This window comes from Peromyscus californicus, unplaced genomic scaffold (genome assembly GCF_007827085.1).
Source record: "Peromyscus californicus insignis strain IS unplaced genomic scaffold, ASM782708v3 Scaffold_5__1_contigs__length_169319896, whole genome shotgun sequence".
NCBI lineage: Eukaryota > Metazoa > Chordata > Mammalia > Rodentia > Cricetidae > Peromyscus > Peromyscus californicus.
The window spans coordinates 12,914,737-12,931,112 of NW_026294573.1; the positions used below are offsets into that span (position 1 = coordinate 12,914,737).

Here is a 16,376-nt window from a genome sequence, read left to right on the forward strand (position 1 = left end):
CTGGCCTTGCCAGGTACTGCATGCACATGGTGCACATACCTATATACAGGCAAAATATCTATACACATATCTATACACATAAAATAAAATAAATCACACACCTTTAATCCCAGTACTGGGGAGGCAGAGGCAGGTGGATCTCTGAGTTCAAGGCCATCCTGGTCTACAGAGTGAGTTTCAGGACAGCCAAAGCTACATAGAGAAACCCTGTCTCAAAACAAACAAATAAATAAATCTCTAAAATAATGTTTTTAAGGAGAAAAACATGGGAGAAGTGTATCAGTTTTGCCAATGGAGAGATGGTCTAGGTGGACTCCAAATGAAGCCATAGGTTCACAGCAGGAGGCAGACAGAGAACATACAATGAGACTGAGATATGGTTGCAAGGGCAGTTCACTGGCAACCACCAAGCACACAGAGGCAAAGAGCAATTCCCTCCTGAGACCCTGATGGGGCCCAGTACAACCCCACTTGGAGCTCAGCCCAGGAGGCTGATTTTAGAGCCCAGCCTCTGAGCTGCACTGGAATAGTTTCAAGCCCCACTCCCCACCCCTCACTCTCTCCATCCCCACCCTCCACCCCTGTTGGTGGTGCTTTCTTAGCATAAGCCGCAAGAGTCAACTACAAAAACTCATGGAGTCACTTTAATATTCAAGCCTGCTTGGATCTGACACTTTGCTACTTGGAGGGGAAAGTAGCAGGTTGACACACAGCCCCTCTGCCCTCAGGGCACCTAGAGACAGCTAGTACCCTCCTGATGGGGCGGGGCTCTCCAGGCAGAGAAGCCAGTTCGAGGGCCCTCAGGTCAGACTGCAAGCAGAGGCAGCCAGGGTGTATCTACAGAACTGTTACCACCCAGCGCCTGCAGAGAAGCCCCCAGACACACAGAAGCCTACGGCACAGGAGTGGACCCAGCTGGGCCCCAGGCGAGCATCAGGCAGGCGGGTCCCCCAGCTTGCTGCTGGCACTGGTGACCCTCTTGTTCTCTCGGAGGTTTCGAAGTCGAGCACTAAGGCTGCTGATCTCCTCCACGTGGGCCTGTGGCACCCACCCCTTCTCGCCATCAGCCAGCCGCACGCCCTCCAGCCAGCCTAGGAATACAGCAGTCAGGGTCAGTGCCATGGGGAGAGTGCTGGGGAGGAGGCCCGAGAAGGAACTGGGCCTGGTGCCAGCCTGGAGCCGGGTGACATTACCATAGTGTCACCAGCTCCCAGGAAGGACCCCCACCTCTCTGAGAAGGTTATTTCCCACTCTCCCCCATCACTCTCCATTCTCAAGCGGGAAGTTCCTCCTCTGGTCTAACTGGGTTCCCAAATGCTGCTGTGGTTGATCACCACTTGCATAACCTTCCCTTGTGACAGGCTGGTCACCCGCCCCTCCTCCTTCTGCCCCTCAAGGAGGCTGCCAGGAAAGCCTGGTTCTCACCATCACTGGTCCGGGTCTTCACTGCCAGGATGTCTGTCTTCTCCAAGGTCAACTCATCCGGCTGCAGGGCCTTGTAGGTCCTCACACACTGGACCTGGGGGCGGTCTGTGGGCCAAGAGAGGGTCCAGAAGCCCCCAGGTCAGAGGTGGGAGGCAGTAGGAAGGAGAAAGTGAAGGAGGGGAGGGGGCCACAGTAGCTTCTCTGCCCATCCTGGGCTTGAGTCTCGCTAACCTGAGGCTCTTGGTGAAGGGCGCTGACCTCCTCAGCCCACTGCAACACCTAGACTCCCACACAAACCCCAGGTGCCCCTTGACAGGCCTCTGGGTGTCTAACGTTCAAATCCAAAGACCTCTCCAGACCCACAGGCTCCACGAGCTGACAGGGCCCACTCTGGCTCACCTCCTCTCCCAGCCCTCTTCCCTCTCAGGCTCACACAGTTCCAGCCACACAGGGCTCCTGTGGTGCCTGAGTAACTGATGCCTTTTGCCTCAGAGCCATCTGCCAGGAGGCCCTCTCTCCACCCTTCCGTCTGGAGTAGGGGGCTTGTCCTCAGCCTCGGGGGGATGCCGCGCCCAAGCCAGAGAATCCGTCCCATTCCCGTTCTTTGTGACAGAGTAGATGGGCAGGAGCATTGCAACCAAGTTTGAGCTGGGTGTGGCGGCTTATCCTTCTAATACCAGTACATAGGGAAACTGAGGCAGGAGGTTTGCTACGAATTCAAGGCCAGCCTGGGCTACACAGCAAGACTCTGTCTCAAAAAGGGAAGAAGGAAGGAAGGGAGGGAGGGGGACCAGACCTGGCCCCATTCCTAGCTCTACCAGCTACTGGCTGTGTGACCTTGGGCAAATTACTTAACTTTACTGAACCTTAGTTTTCAGAGGTGTGAAAAATGAGGACAGTGAATCCAGCTAACAGGATCACTATGAGGATTAAATAAAGTAAGTGAAAGACAGGGTTCAGACCCCGGCCTGACCCACAGCAGGTGCTTGCTGGGAGTGTACCTTCCTCCCCATCCCAGACCAATAACCCAACCCCTTTACCCAAACACCTTCCGGGACGACCTACTGCCCACTGCCAAGATCTTCTCCAACTAGACACAGCCTGGCTTGCCAGCCTCATGTCACACCCAAGGAGCTGCCTCCACCCCAGCGGAGCACCCCTTCACCCTGCCACCCACTATCACTCTCACGCTGTACACACCAGGCCTGTCGCTTCGCAACTGATACAGACAGACAGACAGACAGACAGACAGAGCTGTGGTCTAGCCGGGAGAACCTGGATGAGGCACTTGGCCTCTCTGAATCTCTTTCATTGTCTGCAAGAAGATGAGTTGCCTGTTCATATGGGATGGTCCTGTGCACCCTGCCCAGCCTCCAGTGGTCTCCAGAGCCACCCCAGAGGGTTCTGGGTCTTACCTTCTCCATCACAGGTGACCTCCTTGTCCTCCTGGGGGCTAGAGGGGCGCAAGGCTGAGATCCATCGTTGTTTCTCACTTCTACGGAGAGGGAGGTGTGGTAACAACAGGCGAGGTACAAGAGCAGGGTTGGGAACCCGGGCTGGGAGAATTAGGGTTAGGGCCAGACATCCTGGGCTACATGCAAGGCTCCAGGCCTGTGATCCACCCCCACTGCTTATGCGCGCCACCTCCCTGATAGAGGGGCACAGTGGCTCTTGCCACCTGCCAGAATTCAGGCACTGCTCCGGCCACCCAGCCTTGCTCTCTGCCCCAGGGGTTCAGCAGGACCCTTGCTCAGGGTTTGGGGTGCTTACTCGGTACGTGCTCTCAGCAGCAGCTGGTGCCTGGCACGCTGACCATGCAGCAGCCGGAGCAGGAACACGTGACCCGGAATGCCCTGCAGCTTCAGGCTCAGGTCTCGAACCTGCAGTTCAGCCATATTGGCATGGACGAAAACAGCAAACTTCCCGAGCCTGGAGGACAGAGAACAGGTCAAGGAGGGTCATCAAGCCTGGGTCCTCCCCTCGGAGCCACCCCAGGACCAGGGAGGTGAGCTGATGGAAGGAGGAGGAAGGATCGTTTGCTCTTCCAGGCCTGGCTTCACTGGCTGCCATTTCTCAGCAACCAGTTAGGCTCCCATCAGGGCATCCAAGCAGAGGTGCTAAGGCAGGAGGACGGCTGTGAGTTCAACTGCCTGGCTTTCTGCTGGCAGATTACAGAAGCCAGGCCCCTAGCCCAGGTACACTCTCCGTTCCTTTCTGCACCCTTCCCTGGCTCCAACTGGACTCCCAGGTGGCTAGCACCAGGACAGCAGAAGCTGCTTCTGGGCCCTGAAGTCAGAACCAGGTGCTGCTGGGTCTGCAGGGGAAGAAGCTAGGAGACGGGGCGGGGCCCTGAGCTTGTTATCCTAGCACAGAAAGAGTGCCCCCCCCACTCTCCTCCTGCCACACCGCACTGGGAGGGGGCCCCACCATTGTGTGTGTCCACCTCTCCCCATACATACACTAGAGGGAGCAGGTTCTTCCTCTGCCTTCCTGTTCTCACATCTGCCCAGCCTGAAGCACTGGCCACCTCCTGACCATCATCTGGATAAGAGCCTCTGGTCCCTCCCACCACTTCACCCTCCAAACTGGCCAGGAGCAGGATGCCGCCCCTCTGCACACCCCCATCCCTCCCCTCAAAACAAGCCCAGCCTCTACTATGACTTCAACATCTCCACTCCCTTTTCTTGCCCATCTCTTTGATTTGCTTGTTTATTTAATTTATTTAGCGACAGGATCACTATAGAGCCCTTGTTGTCTGGAACTTGCTCTATACAGGCTGCCCTCCATCTCTGTCTCTGTTTCCTGAGTGCCAGGCATGTGCCACCATCATGGCATTCTGCCCTTTCTCCTCCAGTCCACAGCCCAGCTTCACCATCCCCCAGACACACTCTGTTCTGCCACAACTTTTCTGTCTTTTCCAAGTCACTTCTCAACACAAAACTCTTACTCACTCTTTCAAAAACCCAACTTGAGGGCTGGAGAGATGGCTCAATGGTTAAGAGCACCTGTTGCTCTTCCAGAGGAGATGGGTTTAGAACTCAACATCCATGTGGCAACTCACAACTGTCCGTAACTGTTCTAGTTCTAGGGGATCTGATGCCCTCTTTTGGACCCTTTGAGCATTGCATGCTGTACATAGTAGTAAACAGACATACAAATAGGCAAAACACCCATACATATAAAATAAATGGAGCCTTTCCTGGAACTCACTCTGTGGGCCAGGCTGGCCTCGAACTCACAGAGATCCGCCTGGCTCTGCCTCCCGAGTGCTGGGATTAAAGGCATGCACCACCACCGCCTGGCATTTTATTTTATTTCATGTGCATTGGTGTTTGGCCTGCATGTATGCTTGTGTGAAGGTGCCAGCTCCTGTGCAACTGGAGTTACAGACACTTGTGAGCTGCCATGCGGGTGCTGGGAATTGAACCCAGGTCCTCTGGAAGAGCAGTCAGTGCTCTTAACCACTGAGCCATCTCTCCAGTCCCCAAATAAATCTTAATTAAAAAAAAAAAATCCCAGCACTTGGGAGGCAGAGGCAGGTGGATCTCTGAGTTCAAGTCCAGCCTGGTCTCCAAAGTGAGCTGCAGGATAGCCAAGGCTACACAGAGAAACCATGTCTCGAAAACAAAACAAAACAAAAAAGAAAGAAACAAACAAACAAAAAACCAAATCAGTCCCAATGTCTCTTCCTCTGACAGCTTCACTCACTCTACTTTAGCACATCTTCCAATAAAAACCCCGGGGGGTGGGGGGAATGAGGGGGTGGGGCTAGGAGGATGGCTCAGTGGTTAAGAGCTCCAGCTCCAGGGCAATCCTCTGGGCAAGCCTGTGAGGGCACCTGAACATATCCACACACAGACATGTCATTAAACAAACAAAAACCACCAAACGGTAGCCCACGCCTGTAACCCCAACACTCAGGAGGCAGAGGCAGGCAGATCTGTGTGAGTTTGAGACAAACCTGGACTATGTAGTGTGGAATACAGAATGAGACCTTGTCTTTTAAACAACAAACAAACAAATAACCCAGGCAGGGCTTGCTGATACACGTCTTTAATCTTAGTGCTTGGGAGGCAGAGGTAGGCAGATCTCTGTGATCCTAGGCAGGCCTGCTCTACATAGTGAGTTCCAGGCCAGCCAAGAGTGACTTAGTGAAACCCTATCTCAAAATTAACATGTTCAGTAACAACAACAAACAAAAACAAACAAACAAAAAAACCCGTGACACCGTTATGTCCACTGGCCTTGGGTTCCTGTGGACAGAGAGCAAACCTCATTCACATTTACATCCTCAGCATGTGACACACAGTAAGTGCAGTCCAGCAGTGCAGAGGCACTTTACTGACTGAACCAATCACTCCTTCTCTTCATCCTGCTCACTAGTAAAATCATAACTGTGGGGAGCTCTCCATACTGAGAAAGACAGGATGTAAGGCAGTAGGTAACAAGCTGGTGTCTGGCCATTTCCCGGCTCCTTATCGCTAGTGCCCTGACCTTGAGACTGACAAGGGGACTTGCTTGCCAGGGAGGCATCTTCTGAACAGACGGGAGCAGTCCATGCAGCGTGCCAGCACAGGGAAGCTGCCAGTCCTTGCTGCTGACTTTCCCGAGACTCAGGGCAGAGCTGGGCCTGGCTGTGTGTCTCATCACTGCCCTAGGCTCAGAGCAGTGGCAAGCCCCCCAGGACACAGTTACCCCTCAGCTCTGCCTCATCGAAGGAACTGCCTCACTGCTTTAGTTGCAGAGCCTCCAAGGCCCAGGACTCTCTGCGGTTCAGCCTGGCACCAGTGGAGGCTGTGAGGCCCTCGGAGGCAAGCCCTGTGCAGGAAATGAATGATGGAGTCTCTGATCTCCCTGGCCTCTCCCTCCCGACTCACTCTTTCCTCCGGGACAGCAGCAGGCAGTCGTTGAAGAGGTGAAGGTACACGGCCTTGCTGGACAGCTTCAGCTTGGCGGGCGGTGCGGCGGGCATGGGGGCCAACTCCACCAGCTCTCCGTGCCGCACCAGCCAGCGGGCCTGGGAGATCAGCGGAAAGATCTAGAGAAAGAGATAGACAGTGGGGAGGGCAGGTGAGGCAGGGGGTGCTGGGTGAGTCCCGGAGCAGGGAAGGGAGGCCATGGACAGTGACTACTGGCCCCCCACCCCCGGGGGGAGGAGGAAGCAAGGGCTTTCCCTTACCTTGCCCTCAAAGTGGATCTTCTTACTCAAGTGAATGAGCTCCTCAGTCCTCTTCATGGACTGCACGCTGGCGTTGCATTCCTGCACCAGCTGGGGATGGGATGGGAAGTTATTTGGGCTCCCACTAGGGGAAGGGAGACCCTCAGGAGGCCACAGCTCTGGCCCCTGCGCTCACCTCCTTGAGTGCACTGAAGGCCTTGGTGGCCATGTCCTCGTCTTGGGAGCCTGGTGCTGTCCGCTTCAAGATGTTCTGGTGGGAGAGAGAGAGGTGTTCTTGAGTGCTGTAGTCTAGGAAGGGACCGTCAAATTCCTGTAAATAACCCCTCACTTGTGTTCCTATGAGCCGCCCTACTGAAACTCATTGGGTCACACACAGAAAAGACATGGGAGGAGGAGGGGCCCCCCGGGAAGAGGAAGGAGACCAGTGCGAGCAGGGACACGAGGAAAAAGGGGGTTGAGTATGACCTATGCATGTATGGAAATGTCACAGTGGAGCCTATCATGCATAATTAATATATGCTAATAAAAGGAAGACAAAGTCGATATAACAACAAAAACTAATCACTGGTGGCAGGCCAGGCTCTCCCTCCCCACCCTTCCTGAAGTGAGCTACCTCCACCAGCATCTTGAGGCGGGTGACCCTCTGGAAGGGCAGGATGAGGAAGGAGGTGAGAGGCAGCCGTTGGCACACAGGGGACTCTTCCAGGCGAGCCAGGATGCCGGGGAACTTGGGGTTCTCTAGGCTGGACAGTGGGCAGGAGGGTTCTGTCACAGGCTGGCCTCTCAGCACCCCTATCCCATGCGGTGGGTCTCATTTATCACAGACCTAGAACTTTTTCCCGGAAACCCTCGCCTCGGACCCTGCCTCACCCAGTCCTCCGCACCTAAGCCTGCCCAAGCGCCGCCCGCCGCCCCCCGCAGAGCCCCTCCTACAGCAGGCGTTGGTAGGTGCGCTCCTGATAGGCCTGGTTGGTGACATAGGGCAGGTAGACCCGGCGGAAGGCGGGGCAGTGGTGCAGAACCACATCGCACACGCTGAAGCGCAGCACGTCGGCCTCTAGACGCAGTTCCAGATCGTGAAGAAACCTGCCGGGTGAGCCAAGGTCAAAGACAGCGCCGCTGCAGACCTCTGTTGCCACTCCTAGCCAGGCATGGTCACTCCCTCACCTCTCGCTGGTGCTCTTGACCTCGGGCAGTTTGGAAAATAGCCACTGCTTGTCCTGAGTCCCCAGACACTCGCTCAGCTCCACGGAGCCTAGGAAGTGGCCCACGGCCACCGATAGACTATGGATGTAGGAGGCCTCCGAGGTGATCAGCTCAAATTTGGCCTGAGGGAGGGTGGAAGCCAGGTGGTAGGAGCAAAGTCAGGCCACCCGGGACGTGGGTCTCAAATCTCCCAACAGGATGAGGCCTCTGTAGACACCACTTCCCTGCCCCTTACCAGCCTTAAGGATAATCTGGCGCCAGGTGGGGCCTGGGCGCGCCCGAAGTCGCCAGCTGACGAGCTCCACTACTTAAGTCTTCCAGGAGCCTGCACCGCCCCTGGCGCTCGGCGACACCTAGCACCTGCCTTTGGCCCCGCCCACAACCACGGAGGGTGGTCTCAACGGCCCCGCCCTGTCTTTGATCTAGCCCTCTCCCCTGGCTAACCCCTAGGACTTCCAGGACCCTTACCTTCCCAGGTTCTCCCACCCACCCTCCATGTTGATAGTCCTTCACCCCTACTAAGTGCCTGATCACCTGCCTTTGGCCTCGGCCCGTCTTAGATTCTGTCCCTCCGATCTCATAGCTTCTAGGAGCCTTACCTTCCCAGGTCTTCTCCTCTACCCTTGGCTTTGACAGTCCCTGGGCCCAGCTGAGTCGTCTGGTCAAATACTTCTGGCCCCGCCCCTGTCATAGGCTCCTCCCTCCGTTTTAGACCCTCCAGACTCTTCTTCTGGGGCTGCGCAGGTCCCCCCCCCCACCCCTCACCCCGCAAGTTGACAGCCCTTCATCTCCCTAGGGTCCCCATCACCTGCTTCTGGCCTCGCCCCATCCGAGGCTCCACTCCGCCCGCCCCCTTTCCTGGCTTCCCCGCTGGGCTTCCGAGTCTTTTCCCCAGGTCCTCCCACCCCTTCTCCACGTGGACAGCCCCTAATTCCCTGTGGGTCCCCAGCTTCTGCCTCTAGCCCCGCCCCTCACCTCCTGCAATTTGCAGTCGCGCAGGCTCAGCGTGGCCAGGACGCCGCTGCCGCGCACGTCGGGGATGTCCTGCCACAGCGAGAAGGTGGAGCCTCGGGTCGAGCGTTGCGCGCGGAAGGAGCTGCTCGGGGAAAGGTTGGCGCGCGGTGGCCCGGGCCCCTCCTCCGCGCCCTCCGCCCCGTCCCCAGGGCCCTCCTCCTCGCGCTGCTGCCGCCGCAACTCGCGCGCGCTGGCCACGTCGCTGTACTCCTGGTAGAGGACAGCTGGGCGGGGCGGGGGACGGGAACTCATTTACCCATGCCAGAAACACTAATTGGGCACCAACTGTATGCCATCCCACCTGCTAGGCACTGGTGCTGCATTTCTTTCCCTTGCACACTGTCTCTACCTCCCAACTCCCCAAAAGCAGGCTCCCCAGATTCCAACACCCCGGCTCCATCCCCCCCTGACTCCCTCGCAGCGACTCGGCACGTACAGTTAAGGAGAAAGCGGGACTGGCGCCGCTCGGTGGCGCTGCTGGGATCCTGACAGGGCTTTTCGTGCGGGTCCAGCCTAGGAAAGAGTGTCAGGACCTCTTTGCATCCCTCCCCAAGCCGAGCCCCAAGAGTGAGGTGGGTGGGTACCTGGGCTCCAGTAGACCACCGTGGACCTCATTTGGGTCCACAGGTGCTGGCAGCGACACACTGTCCACCCTCATCTCCGCTCTTCGGGATTCCCTCACAGGCAGTTTCCCTAGAGAAAGCAAGAACTGGGAGTGGGCGATCCAGAGAACGACTCGTGTGGGGTACCCGGCTGATCACCTGAAGATGTTAACACGGGTGGATAGGCTGTGCCCTACCCGCCTGGCTCAGGCTGCCCTCAGTGCCCGGGAGAATAGCTGGGTACCTTCCCGGGCGATTCCAGCACCTGACCCTGAAGTCAGAGCCCTGGTGGCCGTGCGCCCGAGGCGCAGAGACGAGTGCAGCCTTGTCATTAGTTCAGAGGCTGAGAAGCGTCTTCGCTCCTGAGCCTCAAGACCCCCTCTGATGTTTCCGGAAAGCTCCTGTGGTCTGGGCTCTTCCGCACACAGAGCCTGCTCTTGCGCAGCCTGGCCAGTCTCCAGAAGGCCCGTGGGGGTCTCAGTACCACCAGTGGCCTCTTCATTATGATACACTTGCATCTTGCGCCCTAGGGGTGGAGGTAAAACGACGGCTGTCACCCACTGTAGTCAGTCCCCTCTTCCTCCTTGTTGTGGTGGCATGACCCTAAGCATCAAAATGAGATCCCCAGGGCAATGGGATAGCAGAGGTCCTGACTGCAGAGAGCAAGGGAACCACGGAAACAGGGGCTGCCAAACTGGTTATGTAATGTTGGCAAGTCACTTGGACCCTATGAGCCATCTTTCCCTTGTCGTTAAAACTTGTCCTGTCTTTTGGGACATTCTGAAGTTTAAAGAGTTCAAAAAGAGCCGCCCAGTCCCTCCCCTAGCTGCCCCCAAAGGCTCATCCCCCACCAGGGTGACTCACAGGCTGACTTCTTCTCTGAGCCACCGTGGCTGGCCCTGCGCTGGGGCGGCATGTGTTGAGAGCTCCAGGGTCCCACCAGAGTTGGGGGCTGGGCACCAGGACAGTGGGGCCAGCTGCCAGCCCTGCTGGGTCTCATTCCTCCGCTGGTGGAGATATGGGTATCTGGGCCTCCTGGGGATGGCGGCCATAACAGTCCTTGGAGAGGGGCAGGGGTCGCCAGGGACCAGCGGCTACCGGGAGCTTGTAGCTCCCCTGGAGCAATGGGGAAAAGGTCCACGCACACTGGCCTTGTAGGCTGCAGGGTGGGCAGTTCCACAAAGGACAAGCTTTCCTGCTGGCACACGGCTACCGGGCGACGGCCAGTGCCAGGTGGCTCAGCCAGGTGAGGCTGGAGGGTTGCAGGTGGCCCACAGTCCATTCCTCCTTTGCTCTGCCACCCTCCTGGGCCTGTAGAGGAGAAGGGATCAGACCCAGATATAGTACAACAGGGAGGGCCGGTGAGCTTCATGTCCTGGAGGCCTGGACAAACCCTCTTGTACACATGTACGCAGCTACACAAACACACTCACATGCCCATTTAGTAATCGTCTGTATTAGTCAGTACTTATTAAATGAGTAAGCACCTGCGCAGCACCTCATTTAATATCTACCAGCCTTCAGAACTGATGCCGTTACCCCCATTTTGTAGGTGAGGAGAGTGAGGCACAGTGGTTATCCCCCAAATAGTAGAGCCAGGTTTTCCATATAGGCATCCCGACTTCCACATTTGCATTTTTAGCCACCTTGTACATTCTCTAACACATATGGACACGTGACCAGACCTATAGATAACATACGTTGTCACATAAATTCATGTTCCAACACACAGCCACACATTTTCTTCCAGCACATGTACTTTTATAGATAACCTGAGACATCTCAAATGCAGATACAAGCTCACATGCTTTGTTTTGTTTTGTTACACAGGCTTAGAAACTTTCTCTCAGTGACACACACTGACCCTTTGCCTTACACACACACACACACACACACACACACACACACACACACACACACACACCAGGATGCAAATACATACGGGCCCCAATGTCCTTGTTCTGAGATTATCCACCCCCTTCCATACCCAGACTTGAGGCCTTCATGCTGAGTGATGCCTACATTCTTGCCAGGCTGGCTGGGAGGGTCACAGACTGGCAGGCGGGGTACCACCCAGATTAGTCCCTCCCAGGGAAGAGCAAGGAGATGCCCAATCCCCAGTTTGGGATGACAGGGGGGCTTATCCCCATCCCAGCTCCCAGACACTAGATCAAGCCAGGCAGAATGGGCTGTTTCTGGGCAGGACGCCATCCCCAGGCAGTCTGCCAGCACCCCAGGACAGTATGATGAGCCCAGAGGTCCAGGCCCCTTCAGCCTCTGCCCCAGGTCCCTCTGTGGCCTCCCACTAGCCCCTCACCTCTTCAGCAGAGACTGAAGCCTGCTGCTGATGCTGCCTGCCTGCTCCGGCAGGGGAAGCCCTCTCTCTGCCCAGCTGGCTGGGGGAGATCCCACCCAGACAAAGGGTTTGATTCATCAAACCCTGTGGTAAGGCAAGGGGAGGGAGGGAGCAGGCAGCGGGCTGGGGCTGGGCGGGGGCCTATACTTGCCCGGGTGCGTTGTGGGCAGTCTGGGCAGCAAGGACCCTTGCAGAGGCCCCTCAGGCCAAAGGGGCAGTGCCCAGTCTGACAGAAACAAGAGGGAGACCCAGAGAAATAGCGGCCTTGGCGACAACAGCTCGGGAACCCACTCTGAAACACTGAAGAAGAGAAACCACAGGGGCTGAGACGCTTGAGGCCCAAGGCTGAGACGCTTGAGGCCCGAGCCCGAGACAACCGAGACACCAAGGGTTTCCGCCTGGTCCAGATGCTCGGGCAGATGGGAAATCCAGGAAACAAACAAACAAACAAAAAACAGGGAGACAGATGAACAAATAATAGCTCATGCCCAGTGGGGCTGCCAGGCTGGTGGGAGAGCCAAAAAACAAAAGCGGTTACAATCTGAGTTGGCGAGAAACAAGCCACAGGCGCTGACACGGTAGGGGGCTGGGCCCAGCCAAATCTGAGTACAGCAAGGAAGGCTTCCCGGAGGAGGAGGTCCCAGCTCACTATTGCAAAGTCCTTGGGGACCCAGTACAAAGAGATGGGGTTGAAATCCCCGGTCTGAACCAGAGACAGCATCTGGGCATACCTAGTAGAGGACAGTTGGGTCTCCCTCCGTCCTGCACCCCAGCTGCTTCTCCCAGGACTCCTGGCTTGGGAAGCCTGAGGGAAAGGCTGACTGTTCCTCAGGGGCCCTCCCCCAAACAAAAACAACAGCTGTACCTCACTCACTCCCTTATCTAGCCTTTGCCCCTCAAGTCTGTGGTGCCCATCTGGCTAAGTCTCTCTGAATCTCCCTTTTCTCAGTCGGCAAAGTGAGAGAGCTGGTACCAACTTCCTAACTGCTCATACAAGAACTAACGGCAGGGCACAGGAGGAGCCTCAGGCCCAGAGCATGGTGGGACCTCGTCATGGACAGGCAGTCCCCTATTATTTTCTGTCTTTGGCGGCGGATGGCTTGGGCCAGCAGCCAGCAGTAGTAGCAGCAAGCAGGAGGGGACACAGCTAGCTTCTGTCCCCCACACAGGTCTCTTTTAGGTATGGGAACGTAGCCCGCCCTAGGAAGTCCCTGGAGAACAGGAAATGAGCCCCTCTCCTGTGATTTAAATAAACAAAACATTGGAACTAAAGGCAGAAGCATCTTCAACTAAGACCTCAGAGAAGGTTGGGGGAGCTGAGAGAGTGTACAGGGCTTTCTGGAACACAGGATAGAAAAGGGTAGCAGGGGTGTGTCAGAGTGGGTCTGCCTCCACTGTGCTCAGGCGGAAGGGCCATGGGAATGCCAGTCCGCTCTTTTCAGGCTGCAGCCCACTCAGCCTGGATGTTGGTGATTCGGGTCCAGAGCTGGGTTTAATACTGTTAACATACAGAGTCAGGGAGGGCTGACTTCAGGTGGCTGCCTCCAGATCTGACCCCAAGATAGACGAGTGCTCACGAGGCAAGGGTCGTTCTGGAAAGCAGGTTCAGGGCCTGGGTTGATACTGACCAGTCCTGTGAGGCTTTAGGCAAATTACAAGCCCTTCCTTGGGCCTTGGTATCCTTGTGTGTCAAGTGACCCTAAGGCCCCCCAGAATTCTCTTCTATGAAACCGGTGTCATAGGTGTCTCTGCAGGCTGAGAAGGATTGGTGGAGCCCAAGGAATGGTCTGTGCAGGGCACTACTAGTTAGAGGGGGCAGTACTAGTTAGAGAGGACAACAGGTCTATCTAGCCCTCGGCACTGCTCTTGTCTGGGATAGCACCTTTGGCCCCGGTACCAAGACTTTCTCTCCCTGCTGAATACCCCTTGGCTTCCTGCTCAGAGGAACAGAGAGCCTGCCAGAATCCCTTGCTCCTTAAGGGACAAACTCTAGTTGGAGGTTATGCCTGGAAAGGGGTTTCTAAGTCAAGCAGAGCCCCAGGAAGCCAAGAATGGGTTGAAGCCAGAAGCAGCGGCCAGGCAGCGCAGCACAAAGGACTCCCTCCGGACACAGCAGGAGGAGGATGGGCTGCTGACCCAGGGCCCTACCTCAGCCAGGGAGCTCCTCCGTCCAGCGACTGGTACAGTCCAGGGCTCCAGGCCACCCTGGGGGCAGTGGGGTTGTAGCCAAGTCCTCAGAGGACCATGCCAGCATGGCTCCAATGCTGGGTAATGCAAGCTCCTGGGTATTGTGTGGGGCAGGGAGGGGGGAGGCGAGGGTGAGGGAGCCTTGCAGAGGCAGGCGGCTGTCTCGACGTGCCTGCTCCCCGCCCCCCTTCCCTAGAACCGGTTTGGCCAGTCGGGTACAAGAGGGGGCTGGAACAATGGGAGTCCTATGCCTCCCAGAGGCTCTGAAGGACCCCAGACAACTGCCTAAAGATGGGGTTAGCAGAGTCCTGCTCCTCAGAGGTGGACCACCCCTCTTCAGAGCTTCCCAAATACTAAGGATAGGCAGGGACTTTGTGAGAGTGAAGGACATCCTGGAAGCTTTGCAAAGGAACCTCTAAACCTGGAATTCCCCTCAGGGGTCCTGAGACCTCCTCTGCCCCTCTCTGTCTATGAACCTGTCCCATATCTGTAAATTGGGAACACTCAACTGCACAGCTGGAGAGAGAAGTCGATCTTGAAAGTTAGTCGTCTTCTGGGTGGCCCCTCCATCATGGCCACTCCTCACCAGTGACCCTTGCCTGCTGGAAGGACCAGGCTCTAGGTCTCTAGCAGCTGCCTCCCCAGTGAAATCTTCCCAGAGTCCAGCCTACCTGGAGGGAATTCTCAGTAAGGTCAATGAAACAGCGGAAGTCAAGGCATCCTCCATAACCGGGGGATGGGGGGTGGGGTGGGGGGCATGCTCTGTGCCAGGCACACAACTTTGTCAAGCCTGTGGAAAAGGTAGAGCTACTTCCTCCCAGTGGACCTGCCGTGTGTGTGAGCACCTTGCAATTGCCCAGCGGGTGTTATTCATAAGAGTGTGTAGGATGGGTACAAAGATGATGCCCATGGGGGTAATAACCGGTACACTTCCTGCGTGCAAAGCACTTCACATGCACGGGTTCACTCACTGTCCATCACGGCCCTGTGAAGCCCATACTGTGACTGTTACCACGTAGCAGGTGAGCACACAAGGCTTGTGTCCCTAAACATGTGCACTATCCCATCTGTGAGGTCCCCCTCATCTTTTACAGATGGTGACATTGAGATTCTAGGGGCGTCATGAACAAGAACAACCGGAGACTTGGAGAGATGGCTCGGTGGTTAAGAGTACTTGCTGCTCTTGCAGAGGGGTCAGACTCAGTCCTCAGGATCCACATGGCGCCTCACAATCATGGGCAAGACCAGTTCCAGATTATCTGACACCTTCTTCTGGCTTTCATGGGCACTAGGCATGTACACAGTGCATACACTTACGTACATGCAGGCAAAACACTCATACACATAAAAAATAAAAATGAATAAATCTTAAAGAAAAGAATAGCTCGGATTGAGACCCAGATCCGTCTGACCCCACCATGTGTCTACATCTTTAACCACTGACTGTGTACAGGGAGATGCCCGTCTGACCCCACCATGTGTCTACATCTTTAACCACTGACTGTGTACAGGGAGATGCCCGGCTGACCTAAGTACCGTCCCGTCCTTTTTTTCTTTTTTTTTTTCCTTCAAACTTGGTGTGTAGGTGAAGAGGATCTTGGGATGTTGAGCTTCCTACCTCTACCTTTTGAGTTCTGGGATTATAGTGAGCACCACCGCACCCAGCTTACACAGTGCCGGGGTGAACTCAGACCCTCTTGTACGCCAGGCCTGCATCCCCAGGCCCCTAGCTAAGCCCGGAGGCGATTGCTCCTCCTATACCACGGGCCCTGCTGCGCATGAAGCCCAGACCCCAGTGAACTCTCCCTCGGAGTGGGCCCTTAGCCTCTAATTGGTGACTTTAAATTCAGAGTGGAGGGGGCTGGAGAGATGGCTTAGTGGTTAAGAGCACTGACTGCTCTTCCAAAGGACCCTGGTTCAATTCCCAGCACCCACATGGCAGCTCACAACTGTCTGTAACTCCAATTCCTGAGCCTCAACACCCATGGCAAAACACCAATGTACATGAAATAAAAATAAATAAATAAATAAACAAACAAATAAATAAATAAATAAATTCAGAGTGGAGTCCTCTCCTCCTGTCTGCTTTGCCCTCCCTTAACACCATTATCCGGCAAGGAGACACTGACCAAAGTGGGTAGGGGAAGACAGGGTTATGTCAACATTGTACAGAGAACAGAAAGAAGGGGATGTGGAGAAACAACTCCAACCTTCTTGTCCTCCCGAGAGGCACACGGCCCTGTCCCCTCGCTGGAAACCAGAGGGTTCCAACCTTGGGGTGGGGTAGGGCGGGAGCTCTAGAGAAGCTTAGGGCCTGTGCCTCTGCTGCACAGGTTGGGTGAAGCAGGTCAACTCTCCAGAACAGAGAACCTTCCCCGGCCCACGGAGAGGTCAAGGTAAAAGGGGG

The 16,376-nt window shown here is 55.9% G+C and overlaps 1 protein-coding gene across 2 annotated transcripts; it reads right to left on the reverse strand.

Annotated features, from left to right (window-relative positions):
• Positions 1-617: 617 nt before the first annotated feature.
• Positions 618-14,026, reverse strand: Arhgef19 (Rho guanine nucleotide exchange factor 19). 2 transcript variants are annotated; one of them, XM_052718793.1, is made up of 16 exons: positions 13,931-14,026; positions 10,291-10,737; positions 9,671-9,952; positions 9,409-9,517; positions 9,261-9,337; positions 8,786-9,048; positions 7,772-7,932; positions 7,538-7,690; positions 7,218-7,347; positions 6,780-6,854; positions 6,605-6,694; positions 6,303-6,463; positions 3,196-3,354; positions 2,841-2,920; positions 1,426-1,530; positions 618-1,091 (listed from the first exon to the last, which is right to left on the reverse strand). In XM_052718793.1, the coding sequence occupies exons 2-16, from the start codon at positions 10,706-10,708 to the stop codon at positions 934-936; spliced, it is 2,421 nt and encodes an 806-aa protein (XP_052574753.1). In that variant the 5' UTR covers positions 10,709-10,737; positions 13,931-14,026; the 3' UTR covers positions 618-933. The 2 variants fall into 2 exon arrangements, with proteins under 2 accessions (XP_052574753.1, XP_052574752.1); XM_052718792.1 differs by lacking the exon at positions 13,931-14,026 and adding an exon at positions 11,744-11,858.
• Positions 14,027-16,376: the final 2,350 nt, after the last annotated feature.

Coding starts and splice junctions, on each gene's coding strand:
- Arhgef19 (XM_052718793.1), bottom strand. CDS start 10,708: ATGGACTGTGGGCCACCTGCAACCCTCCAGCCTCACCTGGCTGAGCCA. Junction 9,518..9,670: donor TGCTGGAATCGCCCGGGAAG/GTACCCAGCTAT, acceptor TGCTTTCTCTAG/GGAAACTGCCTGTGAGGGAA. Junction 7,691..7,771: donor GTCAAGAGCACCAGCGAGAG/GTGAGGGAGTGA, acceptor CTCACCCGGCAG/GTTTCTTCACGATCTGGAAC.